At 35.3% G+C, this 17,579-nt stretch overlaps 3 protein-coding genes across 7 annotated transcripts; 2 read left to right on the top strand and 1 right to left on the bottom strand.

Annotated features, from left to right (window-relative positions):
• The first annotated feature begins 713 nt into the window (after positions 1 to 713).
• Positions 714 to 4,474, top strand: LOC110657834 (THO complex subunit 4D). Of its 2 annotated transcripts, XM_058153307.1 has the most exons (7): positions 714 to 1,023; positions 1,807 to 2,047; positions 2,866 to 3,009; positions 3,088 to 3,156; positions 3,254 to 3,441; positions 3,885 to 3,938; positions 4,089 to 4,378. In XM_058153307.1, exons 2-7 carry the CDS (start codon positions 1,859 to 1,861, stop codon positions 4,252 to 4,254), a joined length of 810 nt encoding a protein of 269 aa, XP_058009290.1. In that variant the 5' UTR covers positions 714 to 1,023; positions 1,807 to 1,858; the 3' UTR covers positions 4,255 to 4,378. The 2 variants fall into 2 exon arrangements, with proteins under 2 accessions (XP_058009290.1, XP_058009291.1); XM_058153308.1 differs by lacking the exons at positions 714 to 1,023; positions 1,807 to 2,047 and adding an exon at positions 2,054 to 2,674 and having other exon boundaries at positions 4,089 to 4,474.
• A 685-nt stretch (positions 4,475 to 5,159) lies between these two features.
• LOC110665327 (uncharacterized) lies at positions 5,160 to 8,104 on the bottom strand. 4 transcript variants are annotated; one of them, XM_021825386.2, is made up of 6 exons: positions 7,044 to 8,104; positions 6,887 to 6,927; positions 6,659 to 6,717; positions 6,393 to 6,521; positions 6,125 to 6,260; positions 5,160 to 5,671 (listed from the first exon to the last, which is right to left on the bottom strand). In XM_021825386.2, the coding sequence occupies exons 1-6, from the start codon at positions 7,669 to 7,671 to the stop codon at positions 5,330 to 5,332; spliced, it is 1,335 nt and encodes a 444-aa protein (XP_021681078.2). In that variant the 5' UTR covers positions 7,672 to 8,104; the 3' UTR covers positions 5,160 to 5,329. The 4 variants fall into 4 exon arrangements, with proteins under 4 accessions (XP_021681078.2, XP_021681077.2, XP_021681076.2 ...); XM_021825385.2 differs by lacking the exon at positions 6,887 to 6,927 and having other exon boundaries at positions 6,985 to 7,680; positions 7,931 to 8,104; XM_021825384.2 differs by lacking the exon at positions 6,887 to 6,927 and having other exon boundaries at positions 6,985 to 8,104.
• A 1,744-nt stretch (positions 8,105 to 9,848) lies between these two features.
• On the top strand, positions 9,849 to 16,990 carry LOC110657943 (GDSL esterase/lipase At5g37690). Its single transcript, XM_058152157.1, is given in 13 exon segments — positions 9,849 to 9,907; positions 14,633 to 14,666; positions 14,669 to 14,819; positions 14,942 to 14,984; positions 14,986 to 15,114; positions 15,202 to 15,252; positions 15,254 to 15,302; positions 15,357 to 15,507; positions 15,629 to 15,727; positions 15,833 to 15,854; positions 15,856 to 15,990; positions 15,992 to 16,188; positions 16,644 to 16,990. Coding segments are annotated over 13 exon segments (1,467 nt in total).
• Positions 16,991 to 17,579: the final 589 nt, after the last annotated feature.

Genomic DNA, 17,579 nt, shown 5'->3' with positions numbered 1-17,579 from the left:
GTATTTTAAAAAATAAATAAATAAATAAAACTCTATTATTATTATTATTATTATTATTATTATTATTATTATTATTATTAAATCACAATAGGAGGAGAGGTGGTGGCAGCGAATGCCTGCCAAGTGGATAACTAAAAAGCTAAATTGCCAAAAATAACCCAAATTATTTGCCTTTGGAAAAAAAAAAAAAAAACCCAAATTAATCATTAACCGTAAAAATTAACTAAGTACGATTATTGTTGTCGCTGAAAACTACTATAGGCTTTGACACCTATGGTGTGGACATAAAAATAATTAATATATAGTAAATTTTAATTAATTTTATATAATAAAAATTCTATAGAAATTTAAATTTTATATTTTTATAACTTTTTTTTCATTATGACATAATGAAAATAATAAAAATCAATTAATTAAATATATATTATTACATATCTTATTTAATTTAAATATTGTAGTAGGTATAATATTTAACAGAATTGATAAAAAAATTATATAATTAACTCTAATTTATTAAAAATTAAGATTTAATTATTATTATTATTATTGATGTGTCTTGCATAAATTTAATTTAAAAATAAAAAAAAATTGATACAAATTCAATATTAATAAGATGAACACCAAATATTAATTATGATTAACTAATCACGGCATGGAAAACCTATTAATTTCGTGTAACGATGTGATTGGCAAGCACAGAACCGTGTACTGTGAAGGCCAAACGCAAATACGCGATATAAGATGCACATCATCGTGGGAAGGGAATCCTCGATCGCCTCCTCAGAAAAAAGAAAGCCCTAAGCTGAGAAACCCCACTGTTTGAATTTCCTCTCTTCATTCCTTTCACAATCTTCTCTATTCTGCGCCGCTAAAATCCCCAATGTTATTATTTTTATTTATTTATTAATATTTATCTCTCCAAAACCTAATTCTTCCCATCTCTCTCTCCTTCTAAATTACGGCTTTAGATCACTTTCTTCTATATTCTCCTAGCATAGATCTTTTGGTTCTCTTCCACTTCAGGTATTTCCCCTTTTTTGTTAATTTTGAGTTTTTCTTTTATGTGGTGTTTGATCGTGCGAGAGTTTGCGTCATAAGGTTAGGTTTTGGGGTTGCGGTGTCAGTAGAGCTCTATTCTTTTATTTAATATGTCAATTTTTAGGGTTTTTTTTTTATATTCAATGGAATTTCAAATTTTATTTTCAAAATATTTTTTTACAATGAAAAATTTCTTTGATTTCATAAGCCCTTTTCTGGAGCAAGTGTAATATTAAATACATGTCTTCGTGTCTGGACGTGGAGAAAATGGCAGCGTTGGACGATGTTTTCTTTTATTGTGTTTGTATTTTTTTTTTTTTAGTGATTATTATTGATTGTTCTTGATCAGTGTTTTTAGGGTACCCTGAATGATTTCTGTAATTTTTTTTTGGTGGGCTTAATGATTCAGTAATATATTTGTGATTCTGCTTTTGGGAGACGAGTACAATAACCTCTTTGTTTGTCAACGACTTAATTGATGTGGCCTTTTATTGTCATATAATGTTTGGATGATAAGAAACGCGGAGAAGATTTTTACCAGTGAAATAAAAAATTTTAATGGAATTCATTGTCTTCACTTTTTTATGTACCGGTGGATGTTGCTTCTATTTTCTGTTGTGATCCTTTACTATGAGTTCCATTATGGTTGTGCACCCAAAAGTTGAATTTTGAAGGGCTAATGGTGATTTTATGCTCATAATTATTATTATTATTTTTTAATACCAATGTTAATAATTTGCATTGCATCTTTTCCACGTCTATTTGCAGGTCTACTCACCAGTTTCCTCTTTAAGAAGATTGCGCTTTTGCTACATATTCAATGGCTACTGGTGTGGATATGTCTCTTGATGACATAATAAAAAAGAACAGAGAGAGAGGTAGAGGGCGTGGTAGGCCCCGACGTGGCCGTGGCCCAGGTGGGCCCCTCAATGGTGGAAGAATGGCAGGAGCATTTCGTAAAGGTCCTCTTTCATTGAATGCTCGGCCATCACAATACACAATTGCCAAGGCAAGCTCAAAACTGTGGATTTTATATGCATATGTCTGAGTATCTGATATGCTTAAGAAATCCAACTGCAAGAGGATCTCTAATTATGATTTAGAAAAAAAAAAACGCAGTGGATCTTTTATGTAATTTAGTTCTCATTCATGGAGAAGCTCATTTTGGCCTCAGCCAACAAAGCATTGTGGCTGTTACAATTTTATCACTATCCTCAGGGATTTTCTAGTACTTGTTGGTTATTTCGACCATATATTGGGGATTTGCTGCAGATTTGATCTCATAAAGTATATGCAGAAGCTTTTTTGGGGTCTGCACCAAGTTGTTATTGCTAATTATTAGCATAGCATACCTAGGGGCTTCATTAATTGAGTATTCTGGAGTGGATCTCTCACCAGTAGCATAACATCAGTTCACTATTAGATTCCCATATAATCCGTGTTATATAGTTGTAGTGTTCGATGTACTTCTTATTTAGACGGCGAGCTTGTGATGGATCCTCTTGCTCTGTGGAATTTCTTCAATGCGAGATCCCAGTTCCTCTCCTAGTTCATGGTGTTTTCGCAAAGGAGCTTCCTTCGCTTAACTTCAGAACTGGAGTTCTCACATATACCATATCACCAGTTTACATATGCAGTGGGTTGAATTCTTTACTTCTGTCTATCATCAGTTAGCTCAGTTTCCTGAAGTTTGGCTACATGGTTGCTTGAGCTTTTTTACTAATCTGCAGTTTCTTTAATCTTATTGGATTTTTTCTGAGATCCATATTGAAGGATGGTGATCTTTTTATTGGCCATAAGCTGACCTGTTTTATTGGCTTTCATTAGCCTCCACGCAGAATCAGGAGTTTACCTTGGCAGCATGATTTGCTTGAAGATAGCATTAGAGCTGCAGGGATAACTGGAGCAGAAGTTGGTACCAAGTTATATGTTTCAAACTTGGATTATGGAGTGTCCAATGAAGATATAAGGGTACAACTTAAAGCTAAATGTTTTCATCTTAGATGCTATGTTCAATGGATTTCTAAAACACGTTTTCCTGAAATTCAGGAGCTCTTCACTGAGATTGGGGATCTGAAACGATATGCTGTTCACTATGACAAGCATGGTCGCCCTAGTGTAAGTTCTATGTGCTATAACTTCCTTAATTAGTGCAATGATCTACTTAATTGATCTCTTTTGAGAAGAAATTTTAACATTTGAAGCTTGTTTACAGGGTTCTGCTGAAGTAGTGTACACAAGAAGAAGTGATGCCTTTGCAGCTCTTAAGAAGTATAACAATGTGCTGTTAGATGGAAAGCCCATGAAAATTGAAATTGTGGGTACCACTGCAGAAATGCCTATCTCAGCTAGAGTTAATGTGACTGGAGTAAATGGAAGGAGGAAGAGGACAGTTGTAATGACGTACGCAAATTTGTTTTGTATCTTATTTCATTTGTGTTTTAATTGATGCAAATGATTGATATAATCAGGCAAATTTATTGAAGCTGCTTATTCATGGAGTGTTGGGAATTCTATTGGCTAACTGTCATTTTTTTTTTTCTTTTAAACTTTTCTAGCTGGCTATAAAATATTATGTAACTTAGTGGGTATTAAGTTGGCCCCCCTTTTTTGTGAAATGTTTGTCATGTAAATCAGTCATATAATTTTAGTCTAGTATCAGTTGTGCATTTGGCGGTTTAATTCTTGCTGTGGGTACTTGAGTCATTGTTATAATAATGTGGATAATATTGTGCGAAGTGTATCCTTGTCAAAACTTTGAAAGCTTATACCTGAGACATGTGTCCTATAGTTTCATTTAGTATTTTTGTGAAATTCTATTGACACTTTGCTGTATGATTATGCAGGTCTGGACCAGGTCGCATGAGAGGCACTGCTCCTCCAACTAACCGTGGTTCTGGGTAAGGCTTATATATATAAAATCAATGAATGAAGTATTGTGTTTTATTAGCCTTATTGGGTGCTTTGCACTACCTGCCGATGGTATGGAATATTTGACTGTATTATTCATAGCCATGATCTTGATTAAGTGCTGCTGGATCTTTGTGCAGTCAGAACCGTCGCGGGGGTTTGAGAAATGGTAGAGGTCGGCCTGGTGGGCAAGGTCGTGGCCGAGGCCGAGGCCGAGGCCATGGGAAGAAGCAACCTTTTGAGAAGTCAGCAGATGATCTTGATAAGGAATTGGAGAACTATCATGCTGAATCCATGCAAACTTAGTGTTGTTCTGTCTGTTTTGCTTAATGCTTTTAACTTCACTACTTCAAATCTCCAGGCTTTATTGTAAATGAAGATGATGGGTGATTTTCGGATCTGGGTTTTATCAGCTCGATTAATTTGCTTATTTTCATGTTTGTTTGTGGTTGATCTGTATGTACTAAATGCGAGGCTAGTAAACCTTTACTGCAATAGAGATTCCTATATCACGATTTTATGTGCATGCGGGAATTATAAAATAAATAGGCTAGGTACAGTTTTTCTTTTCTGTAGAACACTCTCAAGGAAAAGAGGATTTTTTGTAGCGTTCCATTCTTTAAAATTTCGTTGGTGGATGCCTAAGTTGGCAAGTTTTTCTCAGATGGCGTGCTTGATTGTAGTGTTAGAATCGAGCATTTCTATTGTTTACTCTTAAATTGCTAGCCTTTCAGATAGGTGTATGGCACCCTTTACTTGTAGGGATTTACTTTCAAGTTTTTAGTGGAGTCAGTAATTCATAAACCCAATCAGCCCGGAATTGCCCGTGGAGTGAAAATTCTGTATCCTTCCTAACAAATTTTGCAAGAATAAGTTTATCTTAGAAATTAATTGAATTCACCATTGCGATGGTTTTTAAGTCTCACTGAAGTTTGAAAATGTCTCTTTCAAGCCTAGGAATTTCGCTTTTTGTTTGGTTTACATCGGATCTGTTTTAGAATTCAATAATTTTGAATTGATGGAAGGTTGTGATCAATTATTCTATTGCTACGTCAACTGTATGATGGCTGAACCCTTGCATCAGTTGGCCATTGGAAGCCTCTCTTTATGTCTTCTCTGTGCCTTTATTCAGTCCATTTGAATAATGCAAATAACATAATTAAACTGCTAAACTGAAAATTATGGCGTGAAATTCCTCCGCGGTGAAGACGTTAAATATTACCCGTGTACTTTTTTGTGTCTCTATCACTTCCTCACGAGTGTTTTGGCTAGTTCTCAAGGTATACAAACTAGGACATACGGAAATGTGGGTACAAAAATGAACAAAGGAACAAAAGACCTATCTTTCAATGTATGCACACTTGACAATAAGTAATAGTTGTTATCTGGGGGCATTTGCATCTTTCTTTGCAGCCATTTGATGCAACTCATCCTTCTCTAACACTTCATTAAGCAATTCATCCCACTTTTTCCTTGCATAGCTGCTGGACTGTGTTTTAGTTTCTGAAGCTTGTTCACCTTCATGCTTACCATGGGAAGATTCTGCCTCTTTGTCCTCTTGAGGTTCTGCCTCCGTGATGCTCTCAGTATCAGTATGCCGAATATTCAAACTAACTGCTCTTTCCATTGCATCTTGGTGTTCTTTTTCAAGTGTCTGTAAACTTTCCAGTTTCTGTACTTTTGGAGGAGTTGTTATGGTCTCAGAACTGTTTTCCATCATCGTCTGCACATGGTCATTGAATTAAAAATGTTAACCGTCTTCAAATATTGGACAGAAAAATGCCAAGCCCTAGAATTAGAGGGAAAGCTTCCTCTGCTCTCACAGTGCTTTATTTTCACAATTACATAAAAGTAAAATCAGCATCTAGAAGCAACTTTGGGCATCTTCGCGTGTTAATTTCATGGACCGAGGTAGTTAGCATTACAAGTTCCACAAAATTCTGTGCTAAAGATGGAAAATTTCATGGACAGGTAGTCTTCAGGTGGCTGAATGCTATAAGCAAATTACTATAAGTCAACAGAGGAAAAATTGCATATACATATCTAATTGAATAGCTAAAGATGGAAGGCTTTTGCAGTGAGTTAATAAATGGAAATATAACTTTATTTTACCGCTCTCTTATAAGATTTGATGACAGAGAACAACATAAAAATTACTTCAGAGAGACAAGTATACCTGCAGGGCCTTCTCTGACTCCCTTGTTATCCAAATAATTGCATGATCAGATGTGGCATTACATGATAAGACAATGTGTTCAAATCTTCCTTCTACGGGAATGGCACTTCTGACCTCTGGAGGAAACCTCCCACATCTGTGACAACAGGAATAAGGAATAGAATTTCAGGACAGAAGCCTCAAATAAGGCATATGTTACAGAATAGCAATCTGATCAATGCTTAAGATAAGGCATCTGATTGGCTAGTCTATTAATTAAACATGTTACCTGCAAAACTTTCTCTCTACAATATGATACATTCGTCCTGGTGCATAAAGTCTTCTTGGATCTCTAAGCTTTCTTCCTTCTGGTATGAAGGTATCCCTCAAGCAAACCATAAATAGCAAGTAGGGCAAGCTGTACAAAGCAACAACACCAGGTTTACGAGAGAATAATGATAATTCACTCCAATGAGTTCACAAGGGAGAGAATTTGAATAGTAGAATGAAAGACACAAGTAGCCTGCATTAAGTAACTGAGAGAAGAGTACAAACCAGAAGATTGATTCAAAAATATCCTCCAATGGAGTAGGCGTTCTTGGTAAGAAATCATCCTGGATAAGAATAACAAGATCATGTCAAGGTAGCGCTCCAAAAATACGAAAACAGAATGATTTCATTATTGAGGTACAATAATGGCATGCAGTTCAATATATACATAAAAAATTAGGTACAGAATCTTAATTATTTAATCACAAAACATATTGGTAAAATTCCACACACCATCAAAACCTTCATAGTTAACAGCTTCAATTGAATCATAGCTAAAAGAAAAACCAAAGATAAAGAAAATTAGACAAAAATCTAATCCAAATAATAACCTGCAGCACAATAGAGTTAATCACATCCGCATACTTAACCGCCAAGTTAAGTGACATACACCGAGCTGGGGCCACAGCATAACACCTGATTTTATTGCGGGGAATTCCTCCTAATTGATCACTATGATTCACAGCAATAATCGTCAACAAGGAAGCCACTCCTGACCCCAAAGAATGTCCTGCAAACACCATAGTGTATTCCCTCCCATTGTTCACCCAGAGATCCTTCAATGTGTCTCTCTCCTCATTCAATAACCATAGAGCAGACTTCAACAACCCATGATGCACGTATCCATCATCAAACTTTTGCATCCCCAATCGGTTGTCCAACAGCATTTTGTAGTCACTTTCCTTGATCAAATTTAACCCACGAATTGCAAGCACGATTTCTTTGTGTTCATGGTCGAGATAGATGATATAAGGAGGAGTACGGCCGAGGGTCTGCTCGTAGGTGACTCGCTTGATTAGACACTTGGGGTCGAGAGATGATGAGAGCTGGGGATGTTCGGTGTCGGTCTTGTAGACAGAGAGGATTAGATTGCAGATGCGAGGAACTGGTTCGAATTCGTCCTTAGTGGCCAAAGCCCAGGAAGCACTATCGTCGGATCCCCCGTGGGTGCAGCGCTTCCAGGCCCATCGCATGCAGCCTAAAACGACCACGTATTCTACTCCACCGGCGACTGACATTTTGGACTACTACAAAAGAAAATAAATATATATGGATTAGGAACTTGGGAGTTAGATTCTTGGACTGTTAACGGAAATTGGAGGGTGCTATTCTTGAAATTCAGAGTAACAAAGAGGTGGTTGTGGTCCTCTGGAGTGTTCAAAGACTAGAAAGAAAGAAAGGTAAATCCTTTGGGTTTAACAAGAAGAGGAAGAAAATGGGCAGAGTTTAACAATGGAGAAAAGAATAGAATTATGGAAGAAGGTTGATAGTTGATACCAAAGAATCGTAGAAGAAGCTCTAATGGCAGTTCACATGGAAAGTTAGCTGGTCCCGTTTGGGAAGAGAGAAAGAGAAGGAAAAGTTGATGAATAATGTCAGGAATTGTGAACTTTTGGTTTGAGGGTACAATCTGTAGATTCTGGATGCCATGAATTAGTCTTAGATTGCTGTAAATCTGTTTCTGTGAATGTTCCCTTATTCATTATTCTTATTATTATGCTGTACGAAACAAAAATGAGAATTTGATTTGGAAGATTATGACTTTTGAATTTTTACACATGATGATAATAAAGAATTTTCAACTTTCAATTTATGGAAGATATAAAAGAGAAATAAAACATGCTCATTTATGGAGTTTTCTCGAGAAAAAAAAAAAGTTTAGTTTCTTTGTTGTTTATGAAATTATATTTTGAGAGAATAAATGTATTTGAATTCTTTATTTTATATATTATAAAATAAGTATTATTAGATTAAAATTTTAAAAATTAATTTAATTTTAAATTTAAAGCATTTATTAATTAATAAAAGAATATACTCTTAAAATATTTGAATAGAGATTTAATTTATAATATACAAAATTAATCAGAAAATACGATTTACAATATATAATACTTAATTTTCTCGGAATATATACAAGTTACAATCTCAACATATCTTTCAAAGATAACTTGGACAAGAAGAAAGAAAACAATTCAAAGTAATTACAAAATAAATTAATTAATACAGTAAAGTTGGATATTAAGCCGTCCGAAATTAATTAATAAAGAATTATATATATATATATATATATATATATATATATATATATTTCAAAGAAAAGAACATTCCATATTCAATATTGGTGGCTTCTTTTTTTCTTTTAATAATTATTATTTACTGATTTAAAAATTGGTTGGCTTCTTGTCCATCCGTCGCCAATCGGTCTCGTCAATTAATAGTTTTATAATATCATCTTCCTGAAATGATAAATTAATAAATAAGTTACATATAAATAAAAATAATTATTTTTATTCATCCTTATCTTTTTATTTTAAAGACAATTACAATTTTTTTATTTATTTTGAACATTGTTAAGGTTTATTAATGCATGAAGACAGAACAGAAGCATGCATTTGTGATCTTTTTCGGTCATTACATACGTGTTCTTAATTTGCGTAGTTGGTAGCCACCTTCTCTACCAAAATAAATTAAAAAAGGGACTCGTGCTTCTCTAGTTGCATAACACTGCCTTCTAGATGGAATAAGGTTGGGCATTCTGCCAATGAAATTAAGCACTAAGGTGGATCAACTGTGAGGGAGTTTGGCCTAATTTGAAAAGATTAGGTTATAAATTAATTTTATTTTTTAAACATTTAAAATTATAATTAAATCATTAGTCCAATCTCTCACTGTGTGAGTTCTTATTTTGTAGTACAGAAGATTAAAAAAAAAATCCAAATTAATTAATTTTATATATTTAATTTTGAGATGCACCAGTGCTATGAAATAATATGTCGTCGTCTTCCTCTTCTTCTTTTTCATCCAACTCAAAATCTTGAATTGAACAGCAAAAGCAAAAGCAGAAGCAGCAGCAAGAAAGCATATCCCTGCTTTTTATGAACAAACAGATTATGCCTATGAGACTTTTGATACATGGGCCAAGACCCAATAAAACTTGCTCTACTGACTTGATGAGGCGAGTTTGGCCGACTGCTGGAGAGTGCCTATAAAATGCTAAAACTTACAAATCTACACTTTCTAAAGTGAGAGTCCTCTTCTGCACAACTAGCATCTTCTATGGTTTGGAAATTAATCACCTAATGTATGCAAACTTGGGGAAATGGGCATGACTAAAATTGCCAGAAATCACCACTAAAGATTCCATAAATTCATCCCACTACTTGTAATTATTAATTAATCAAGTGGAAATTGAAAGATGGCAATAGTTCAAGGGTTAGTTTTAGCAACTGTACTAATTTTTGCAGCAGCAACCACATCTTCTTATTATATTTATCAGAGGAAGAGGAGACAAAATAAGAACAAATAGTTGAGTTTTATTCTTGGAGAAATCTAACACTTACTCTGAATTACAGCAATTAGGCTCTTTATATAGAGCTAATTCTAACAGTAAAATAACAATAAAATAAGATAGCAGTTCATAAAATCTTAAAAACACTCAACTACCTAACAAACCAAAGATACTACTAACTTTGCAGTAACAAACTCTGCACAAGCTAAAGACTAGGACAACTTAAAGAAATAAAACACGTGAAAGATTATTTAACATTCCCTCCTATAAACTGAAAGTTCTAAAACATTCAGTTTAATAAGATTTATTAAGTGAATAGACTCCAATCAACTGCCTTAGTTTTTGAAACGTAGACAACTTCAATGGCTTGGTCATTATATCAGCAAACTGGTCTTCACTTTTGTAGTGGATAAAATAGATGATTCCATCGCTTGTGAGGTCCCTTAGAAAGTGAAACTTCACATCTATGTGCTTACTTCTTCCATGTAGAACAGGATTTTTGGAGAATTTGATGGCAGAACTATTGTCACAATAAACTGCAGTAGCTCCCTTTTGCTTGAAGTACAGCTCTTCAAGTATCTTTCTCAGCCAAATTGCTTGACAAGCGCAGGTTGTTGAAGCAACAAACTCTGCTTCAGTTGTTAACAAAGTGACTATTGCTTGCTTCTTTGAAGACCATGAAACAGCTCCTGAACCAAACATGAAAACATAACCGAACGTGCTCTTCCTATCATCAAAATCTTCAGCATAATCACTATCTGTAAAGCCAACCATGTCTGACTTTTCACCTTTCTTGTAGAACATACCATAATTAACAGTTCCTTTGAAGTATCAAAGAATTCTTTTTACTGCAAGAAGATGCATCTCTCTTGGACATTCCATGTACCTGCTGATAAGACTTCCTGCATACATAATATCAGGCCTAGTGGCTGTTAAATACATCAAACTTCCTACAATTTGCTTGTATAGCCTGCTGTCAATCTTCCTTCCTTCTAGATCTCGTACAAGTTTCAAACCCACTTCAGTAGGTGTACCAATAGAATTATAACCTTTCATTTGATACCTGTCCAAAACTTCTTGTGCATACTTTCTTTGTGAAATAAAAATTCCAACTGCAGATTGCACCACTTCAATGCCAAGAAAATAGTGCATCTTTTCAAGATCAGACATGTCAAATTCAAGCACCATGGATTGCTTGAATTTTTCAAACATAGCAATATCATTGCCAGTATAAATCAAATCATCAACATATAAGCACACAATAAGCATATTTCCTTCTTCACCAATCTTAACAAACAATGTATGCTCATATGGACATTTTTGAAACCCTTCCTTCAAAAAATAGGCTTCAATAGGGCTATACCAAGCGCGTAGAGCTTGTTTTAGCCTATATAATGCCTTTTTGAGTTTATAAACCTTATTTTCACTACCAACTTTCACATAACCAGGAGTTTGATTGACAAATACCTGCTCCTTTAACTCTCCATGCAGGAAGGCTGATTTGACATCTCATTGGAAGATAGGCCATGAGTTCTGTGCCACTAATGCGATCACCAATTTGATTGTGTCATGTCGTGCAACAGGAGCAAACACTTCTTTGTAATCGATGCTGAATTCTTGCTTGTAGCCTTTTGCAACCAAGCGAGCCTTGTATTTGTCAACTTCACCATTCTCCTTCAATTTCGTCTTATAGACCCACTTCACATCAATGGTTTTCTGCCCCTTTGGAAGTTTAGTTAACTCCCAATTTTTTTTTTTTTTTTATGGCAGCAATTTCATCGTCCATTGCTCTTCTCCATTTTGATTGCTTGATAGCCTCTTCAAAACTTACAGGATCGCAATCTGCAAATAGAGCAAAATGGATAAGTGGGTCCTCAAATTGATTGACACCTATTACCTCATAGTCACGCATCCATGTAGGTCCTCTTCTAAATCGTGGTGACCGAGGTTCGCTTTCAGGTACAGCTGGTTGGCTTTGCCCTGTTACTTGCTCATCTTGGACATATTGCTGTACATTTTCCACAGGTTGTTGTCCTTCTCCATTTTCTTCATCAAAATCTATGAGAATTTATTGTTGAGCTCCTTTAGTCCACTTCCAAGTGCTTGTTTCATTAAAGATTACATCCCAGCTGATAATAATCTTTTTAGTGTTAGGATTATACATTTTGCAAGCTTTGAAATAATCACTAACACCAAGAAAAATGCACTTTTCCCTTTTGTCATCTAACTTTCTTCTTTTCTCATTTGCTACATGTGCGTAGATTATGCATCCAAAAATTCTGAAATGGCTGACATCTGGTCTCCTACCGCTCCATGCTTCCTCTGGTGTCATATTTTGAACTGCTAGTGTTTGGACTTCTGTTCAAAATATGAACGCTCCAGTTGACAACTTTTGGCCAAAATTTCTTTGGAATGTTGCTCCTCATCAATAGACTTCTCACCATGTTAAGAATTGTGCGATTCTTTCTTTCACACACGCCATTTTGCTGCAGAGTGTTGGCTGCTGTCAGTTGTCTTTTGATGCCATGTTCTTTGCAAAAATCTGCAAATTCATGTGAATTATATTCCCCTCCATGATCTGTACGCAACACTCATATTGAACTGCCTGCTTCTTTCTCAACCATAGCTTTATAGCATTTGAAAGCCATTAAAGCTTCAGACTTCTCCTGTAGAAAATAAACCCAGGTTTTTTGACTTAAATCATTAATAAAAGTGAGAATATATCATTTACCTCCATTGGAAATAGGATTTATTGGCCCGTAAATATCAAAATGTACAATCTCTAACAATTTCTGTGCTCTTCGAGTTTTTTCTTTTGGAAATGGCTCTTTGTGTTGTTTGCTAACAATGCATTCTTCACAGATATTGGAGGTACTTAATGAGAAACTTGGAAGACTAGCTACCATGTTTTTCTGTTGAAGCATTCTCAAACCACCAAAGCTGAGATGACTGTAGCAGAAATGCCACAACCAGACCTCATCTATTAATTTCGTTGACAAGCATGTCTGATCAATATGGTTGAGACAAAGAGGAAACATTATGTTTGTTGGCATTGTGACTTGAGCAATTAAGTCCAATTCGGCATCATGGATTCGACAAACTCCACCTTTTATGGAAATCTCATAACCCTTCTCTTGGAGTTGCCCAATACTTAACAGATTGGTCTTCAAATCTGGAATAAATAGAACATTTGAAATAGTTTGAATAGCATTCCTTGGAGTCTGAATAAGTACCTGTCCTTTCCCCATTACTGATACTTTAGAGTTGTCTCCAAACTTCACATTATCTTGGAATGATTCATCTAAAGTGGAGAAAGCTGACTTGTCACCACACATACGATTGCTAAAGCCCGTGTCCAGATACCACAAGTTCTTGTCTATTTTTTCTTTCGCATGACACACCATTAGTAGTGATAACTCCTCCTCATTTTTTGCAAAGTGTAATTTTTCTCCATTGTTTTTAGACAGGTTAGTATGACATTTAGATTTGTAATGTCCATACCTGTGGCATCGATAGCATTCTACATTAGACTTGTCTCCAGCCTTTGGTCTGTGATTTGCTGACTGAGTTCCATCTCTCCCTTTTCCTTTTCCTCGAGAATCATGATCCTTATTGTCATTCCATTTCTGCTGCTGCTAATTTCTCTAACCTTTTTTTACCTCTTCCCTTATCTACTTTTGAGGTTGCTAGATGATCATCAGTTGAAGCCTTCAAAGTTTGCTCCTCCTTATCTTGTTGTTTGAATTTTTGCTCATGCACCAGCAAGTAGCTCTGTAGTTCATCAAGTGAAAGCTCATCTATATCTTTTGATTCTTCTATGGCATAGACAACAAAATTAAATTTTGATGTCATGGAACGGAGTATCTTCTCAATGACAGTGATATCCTTTGTCTTGTCTCCATGAATTCGCATTTTGTTGACAATTGTCATTACTTGAGAGAAATAATCTGTGACTAATTCTCCCAACTTCATCTGAAGTGTTTCAAATTCTGAACGTTAAGCTAGAAGTTGCTGCCTCCTTGCTCTTGCAGAGCCTTGATACTTCTTTTTCATGGAATCCCGTATTTGCTTAGAAGTGTCTTTATGGAGAATGTTCTCCAAGGTTGCACGATCAATGGCCTGAAATAGATAGTTCTTGGCCTTAAGTTCTTTCAACCTCAAACTTTCTATTTCAGCTTTCTATGTCTCTGGCACTACTGTACCAACTGCCATTTCTGGAACTCCAATGGAAACAACCTGCCAAAACTCTTTCGACTTCAAGAAGTTCTTCATCAACATGCTCCAATGATCATACTGACCATCGAAACGAGGGATTGCAGGTTGTATAAAATTTTCTGCTGCCATGAGATACTACTCGTGTATGACAGACTACAGGTCCCTTTTTCTCACAACTCTGATACCACAGTTATATTTATCAGAGTAAGAGGAGACAAAATAAGAAGAACAAATAGCTTAGTTTTATTCTTGGAGAAATCTAACACTTACTTTGAATTACAGCAACTGGGCTCTTTATATTGAGCTAATTTTAACGGTAAAATAACAATAAAATAGGATAGCAGTTCATAAAATCCTAAAAATACTCAATTACCTAACAAACCAAAGATACTACTAACTTTGCAGTAACAAATTCTGCACAAGCTAAAGACTAGGACAACTTAAAGAAATAAAACACATGAAAGATTATTCAACACTTTTTTGGCTTCTGCTGCATCTGCCGTCAAATATTTGTGCTTGGTGACTCCTTGAGAGAAATTGGAAACAACAAGTACCTTCAATATTCTCTTGTAAAGTCTTATTATCCATGGCATGGGATTGATTTTTCCAGTGGACAAGCGACCAGAAGGTTCACAAATGGGAGGATTATTGGTGATATGATATGTACATTCATCATCTAAATGATCTTAATTTGTTTCTTTACCGTAGAATGAATATAATTGCTTAAGCCTTTTAAGTGTTACTTTGGTTTACCTTTTTTTTTTAAATTTTGATGGAATTTGAAGCTGCAAAACTTGGGATTCAATCACCACCAGCATACGTTTCCTTATCAAAGATTGTCCTTTGATGCTCAGATAGATTGCTTTAAAAAGACTAAAGAAGTAATCAAGACTAAAATGGGAGAAGCTGCTGCTAACAAGCACTGTAATAAGGCCCCGTATTTTGTTGGAATTGGTAGGTTATATACACTCTTTTATAACCACTAAAACATTTAATTTCACCCCTAAGAAGACATAGCCAATTTATTCAGGGTGTTTGCAAGCAGCAATGATTATGCGAATAATTTTTTGCAGCCAATTTTAGCAGATGCCCAACAGTGATGAATTTCTAGAACTCTTACCATCAACCTTAGATCAACAACTAATGGTGAAAAATTCTCCCTCAATTTAAATAGTTTTGATCATTTTTTTGTTCTCAGAGTGTAACCTAAAAATGATTGATTTGATGAGGCCATACCAAATGGGTGCAAGAAAAGTAGTGTTCCATGGGCTTGGCCCTCTGGGCTGCATTCCTTCCCAGGGGGTGAAATCCAAGAAAGGCATATGCTTGAAGCGAGATTGTAACACCCTAGGCAAATCCCACATCGACAAAATACGGGAGAGATGTTGGGTTTATAAGTTGATGGTTCGTAACCCCTAGTGACGCGTTTTAAAACCGTGAGGGCTTCGGCCCAGAGCGGACAATATCACTAGTAGAGAAGCTAATAACTACTCTGAACCGAGGTGCCAATTTCTTGTTTGCAGATATATATGGTGATGTTTTAGATTTGATCACCAACCCTTCCGCTTATGGTAATTTCAATTTTTCATTACCTTACTTTCCTCCAAAACAAAATCTAAAAAATTTAGTTGGCTGAATCCATTAATTCAATTATAATTTTGGTTATTCATTTCCAGGTTTCAAGGTCTCAAACACCTCGTTGCACTGTGGATAACGCCGCAAGTGGCTTGTGCTTGCCCAACTCAACACTATGCAAAAATCGAAAGGAATATGTTTTCTAGGATGCATTTCATCCTTCTGATGCCACAAATCAAGTACTTGCTGAAAAATTATTCTCCTTCCCCTTCTGCTGCACCAAAGCCTTCTCCCTCTGTTATTTTTTGTGGTTTGAAATTTGAATATGTTTTTTCATGGACCCGAATTGTGACACGATCCGAAAGTTTCGTGGAGTTAAAAAGTGAGATCTGTGATGGTAGCGGAGGGCACGAGCCGATAGGCCTGGGCCCAAAGCCCACCATTGATTGCCCCCGCGGTATGGATTAATATAAATATTATAATATTCTACCTTTGCGGTAAAGTTGTGAGATATTCGGAAACCACAATGGGATTAGGGCATGAGAGTTCTAATTGATTGTACATATTTTCATTATAGTTGAACTTTTTTCTTTTGTCTTGCCTGTGGACGTAGACCTTACGATTGAACCACATTAAATCTTTTGCTATTTTTCTTCTCTTTTCTTGTTATAACACCCTCTAATTGAAATTGTCAAAGTCTAATTTGTAATATGAGAGCTAATTGTAATAAGACCATACTTAATCCTTGATTAAGGTAATATAAAATTTTTATTACACTCTAAAAATCTTTATTTTAAATAGTTTTCCCAAATGCTCTATTCTTGCTTACCATTTATTTCATTTAACTGTCAAGATTAATTATGTAATAAAAAAACGATTGCTCTCAGTTGAATGGGCCATGTTTGTCCACAGGAGAAAGCTTGAAAGAAAGGGAATCCAAATCCTCCTTTAATTCAGCCAAGCTACCTGCTTCTAAAGTGCTTGACAGAGCCTTCTTCTTCCTTCCAAAAGACAGAGATCCAATGAACCTCCAGTCTCATAGAAAAAAGAGTCATCAAGCATCTACCAAGCACAAACAAGCAGTCATACTTGCCTTGAACAAAGGCTTACCAATCCTCCAAACCCTCTGGTCGGTGTGGTTAAAGCAAATTCAATCATCATCGAGCAACCAAAAAAAAAAAGAGAAAAAGTGTGGAACTTATGAGAAAAAGCCAGAATCTATTAGAAATAGAAATCTGCTTGTCCAGAAGCACCTTTGATTTCACATCGCTTCGTATTCTCTGAGCTATAGAATCAAAAAACACAGAGAATCATAGGCAAATGCTTTTGTTTGTCGATTAAGAAAATATCAGATATGACACAATATAACAAATAAATTGAAAATTAAAGAATCACAGAAGAGAAGCAGAAGATAGAACTTGGAGCCTTATAGCGATTCCAAGGTGGTTTTATAGCTACATTATTAGGGCGTGAAAATAGCCGTGAGAGGATCAAATTTTAAATTTAAGTGATCAAGTGAGATAACAAATTCAGATACTTTTTCAATTTAATCCGTTTTATTATTAATCCCAAATAATCATTTTCAAAATATAAGTCAATCGTTTTATGAATTTCATGTCTGAAATGGCTGAGCTTTTGCCTACACCTTTGCCATTTTTATATAGGCTCTGTTTGGAGAGGTGTGCATTTAAAATAATAGATTAAAAATTTAGATTTGTGTTTCAAGTAAAAAATTATAAAATTTCATCATGACATCAAATTCAAATACGTTATCATTTGTTTTCTTAAAAAACAAGCCATTATTTGAAATTCAAATTTATCCAAATGAGCCTAGCAGAAATTGTGCGC

Source organism: Hevea brasiliensis, chromosome 9 (genome assembly GCF_030052815.1).
Source record: "Hevea brasiliensis isolate MT/VB/25A 57/8 chromosome 9, ASM3005281v1, whole genome shotgun sequence".
Taxonomy (NCBI): Eukaryota; Viridiplantae; Streptophyta; class Magnoliopsida; order Malpighiales; family Euphorbiaceae; genus Hevea; species Hevea brasiliensis.
This window is presented reverse-complemented; position numbering and strand designations above follow the sequence as displayed.

Bases quoted from the DNA above. Each gene is read 5' to 3' on its own strand.
- LOC110657834 (XM_058153307.1), top strand. From the start codon at position 1,859: ATGGCTACTGGTGTGGATATGTCTCTTGATGACATAATAAAAAAGAAC. The intron at 3,010-3,087 runs GTACAACTTAAA...CCTGAAATTCAG, and splicing joins TGTCCAATGAAGATATAAGG to GAGCTCTTCACTGAGATTGG. The intron at 3,157-3,253 runs GTAAGTTCTATG...GCTTGTTTACAG, and splicing joins ACAAGCATGGTCGCCCTAGT to GGTTCTGCTGAAGTAGTGTA.
- LOC110665327 (XM_021825384.2), bottom strand. From the start codon at position 7,671: ATGTCAGTCGCCGGTGGAGTAGAATACGTGGTCGTTTTAGGCTGCATG. The intron at 6,718-6,984 runs GTTATTATTTGG...ATTCTTATCCAG, and splicing joins TTAACTCTATTGTGCTGCAG to GATGATTTCTTACCAAGAAC. The intron at 6,522-6,658 runs GTTTGTACTCTT...TGCTTTGTACAG, and splicing joins ATTTTTGAATCAATCTTCTG to CTTGCCCTACTTGCTATTTA.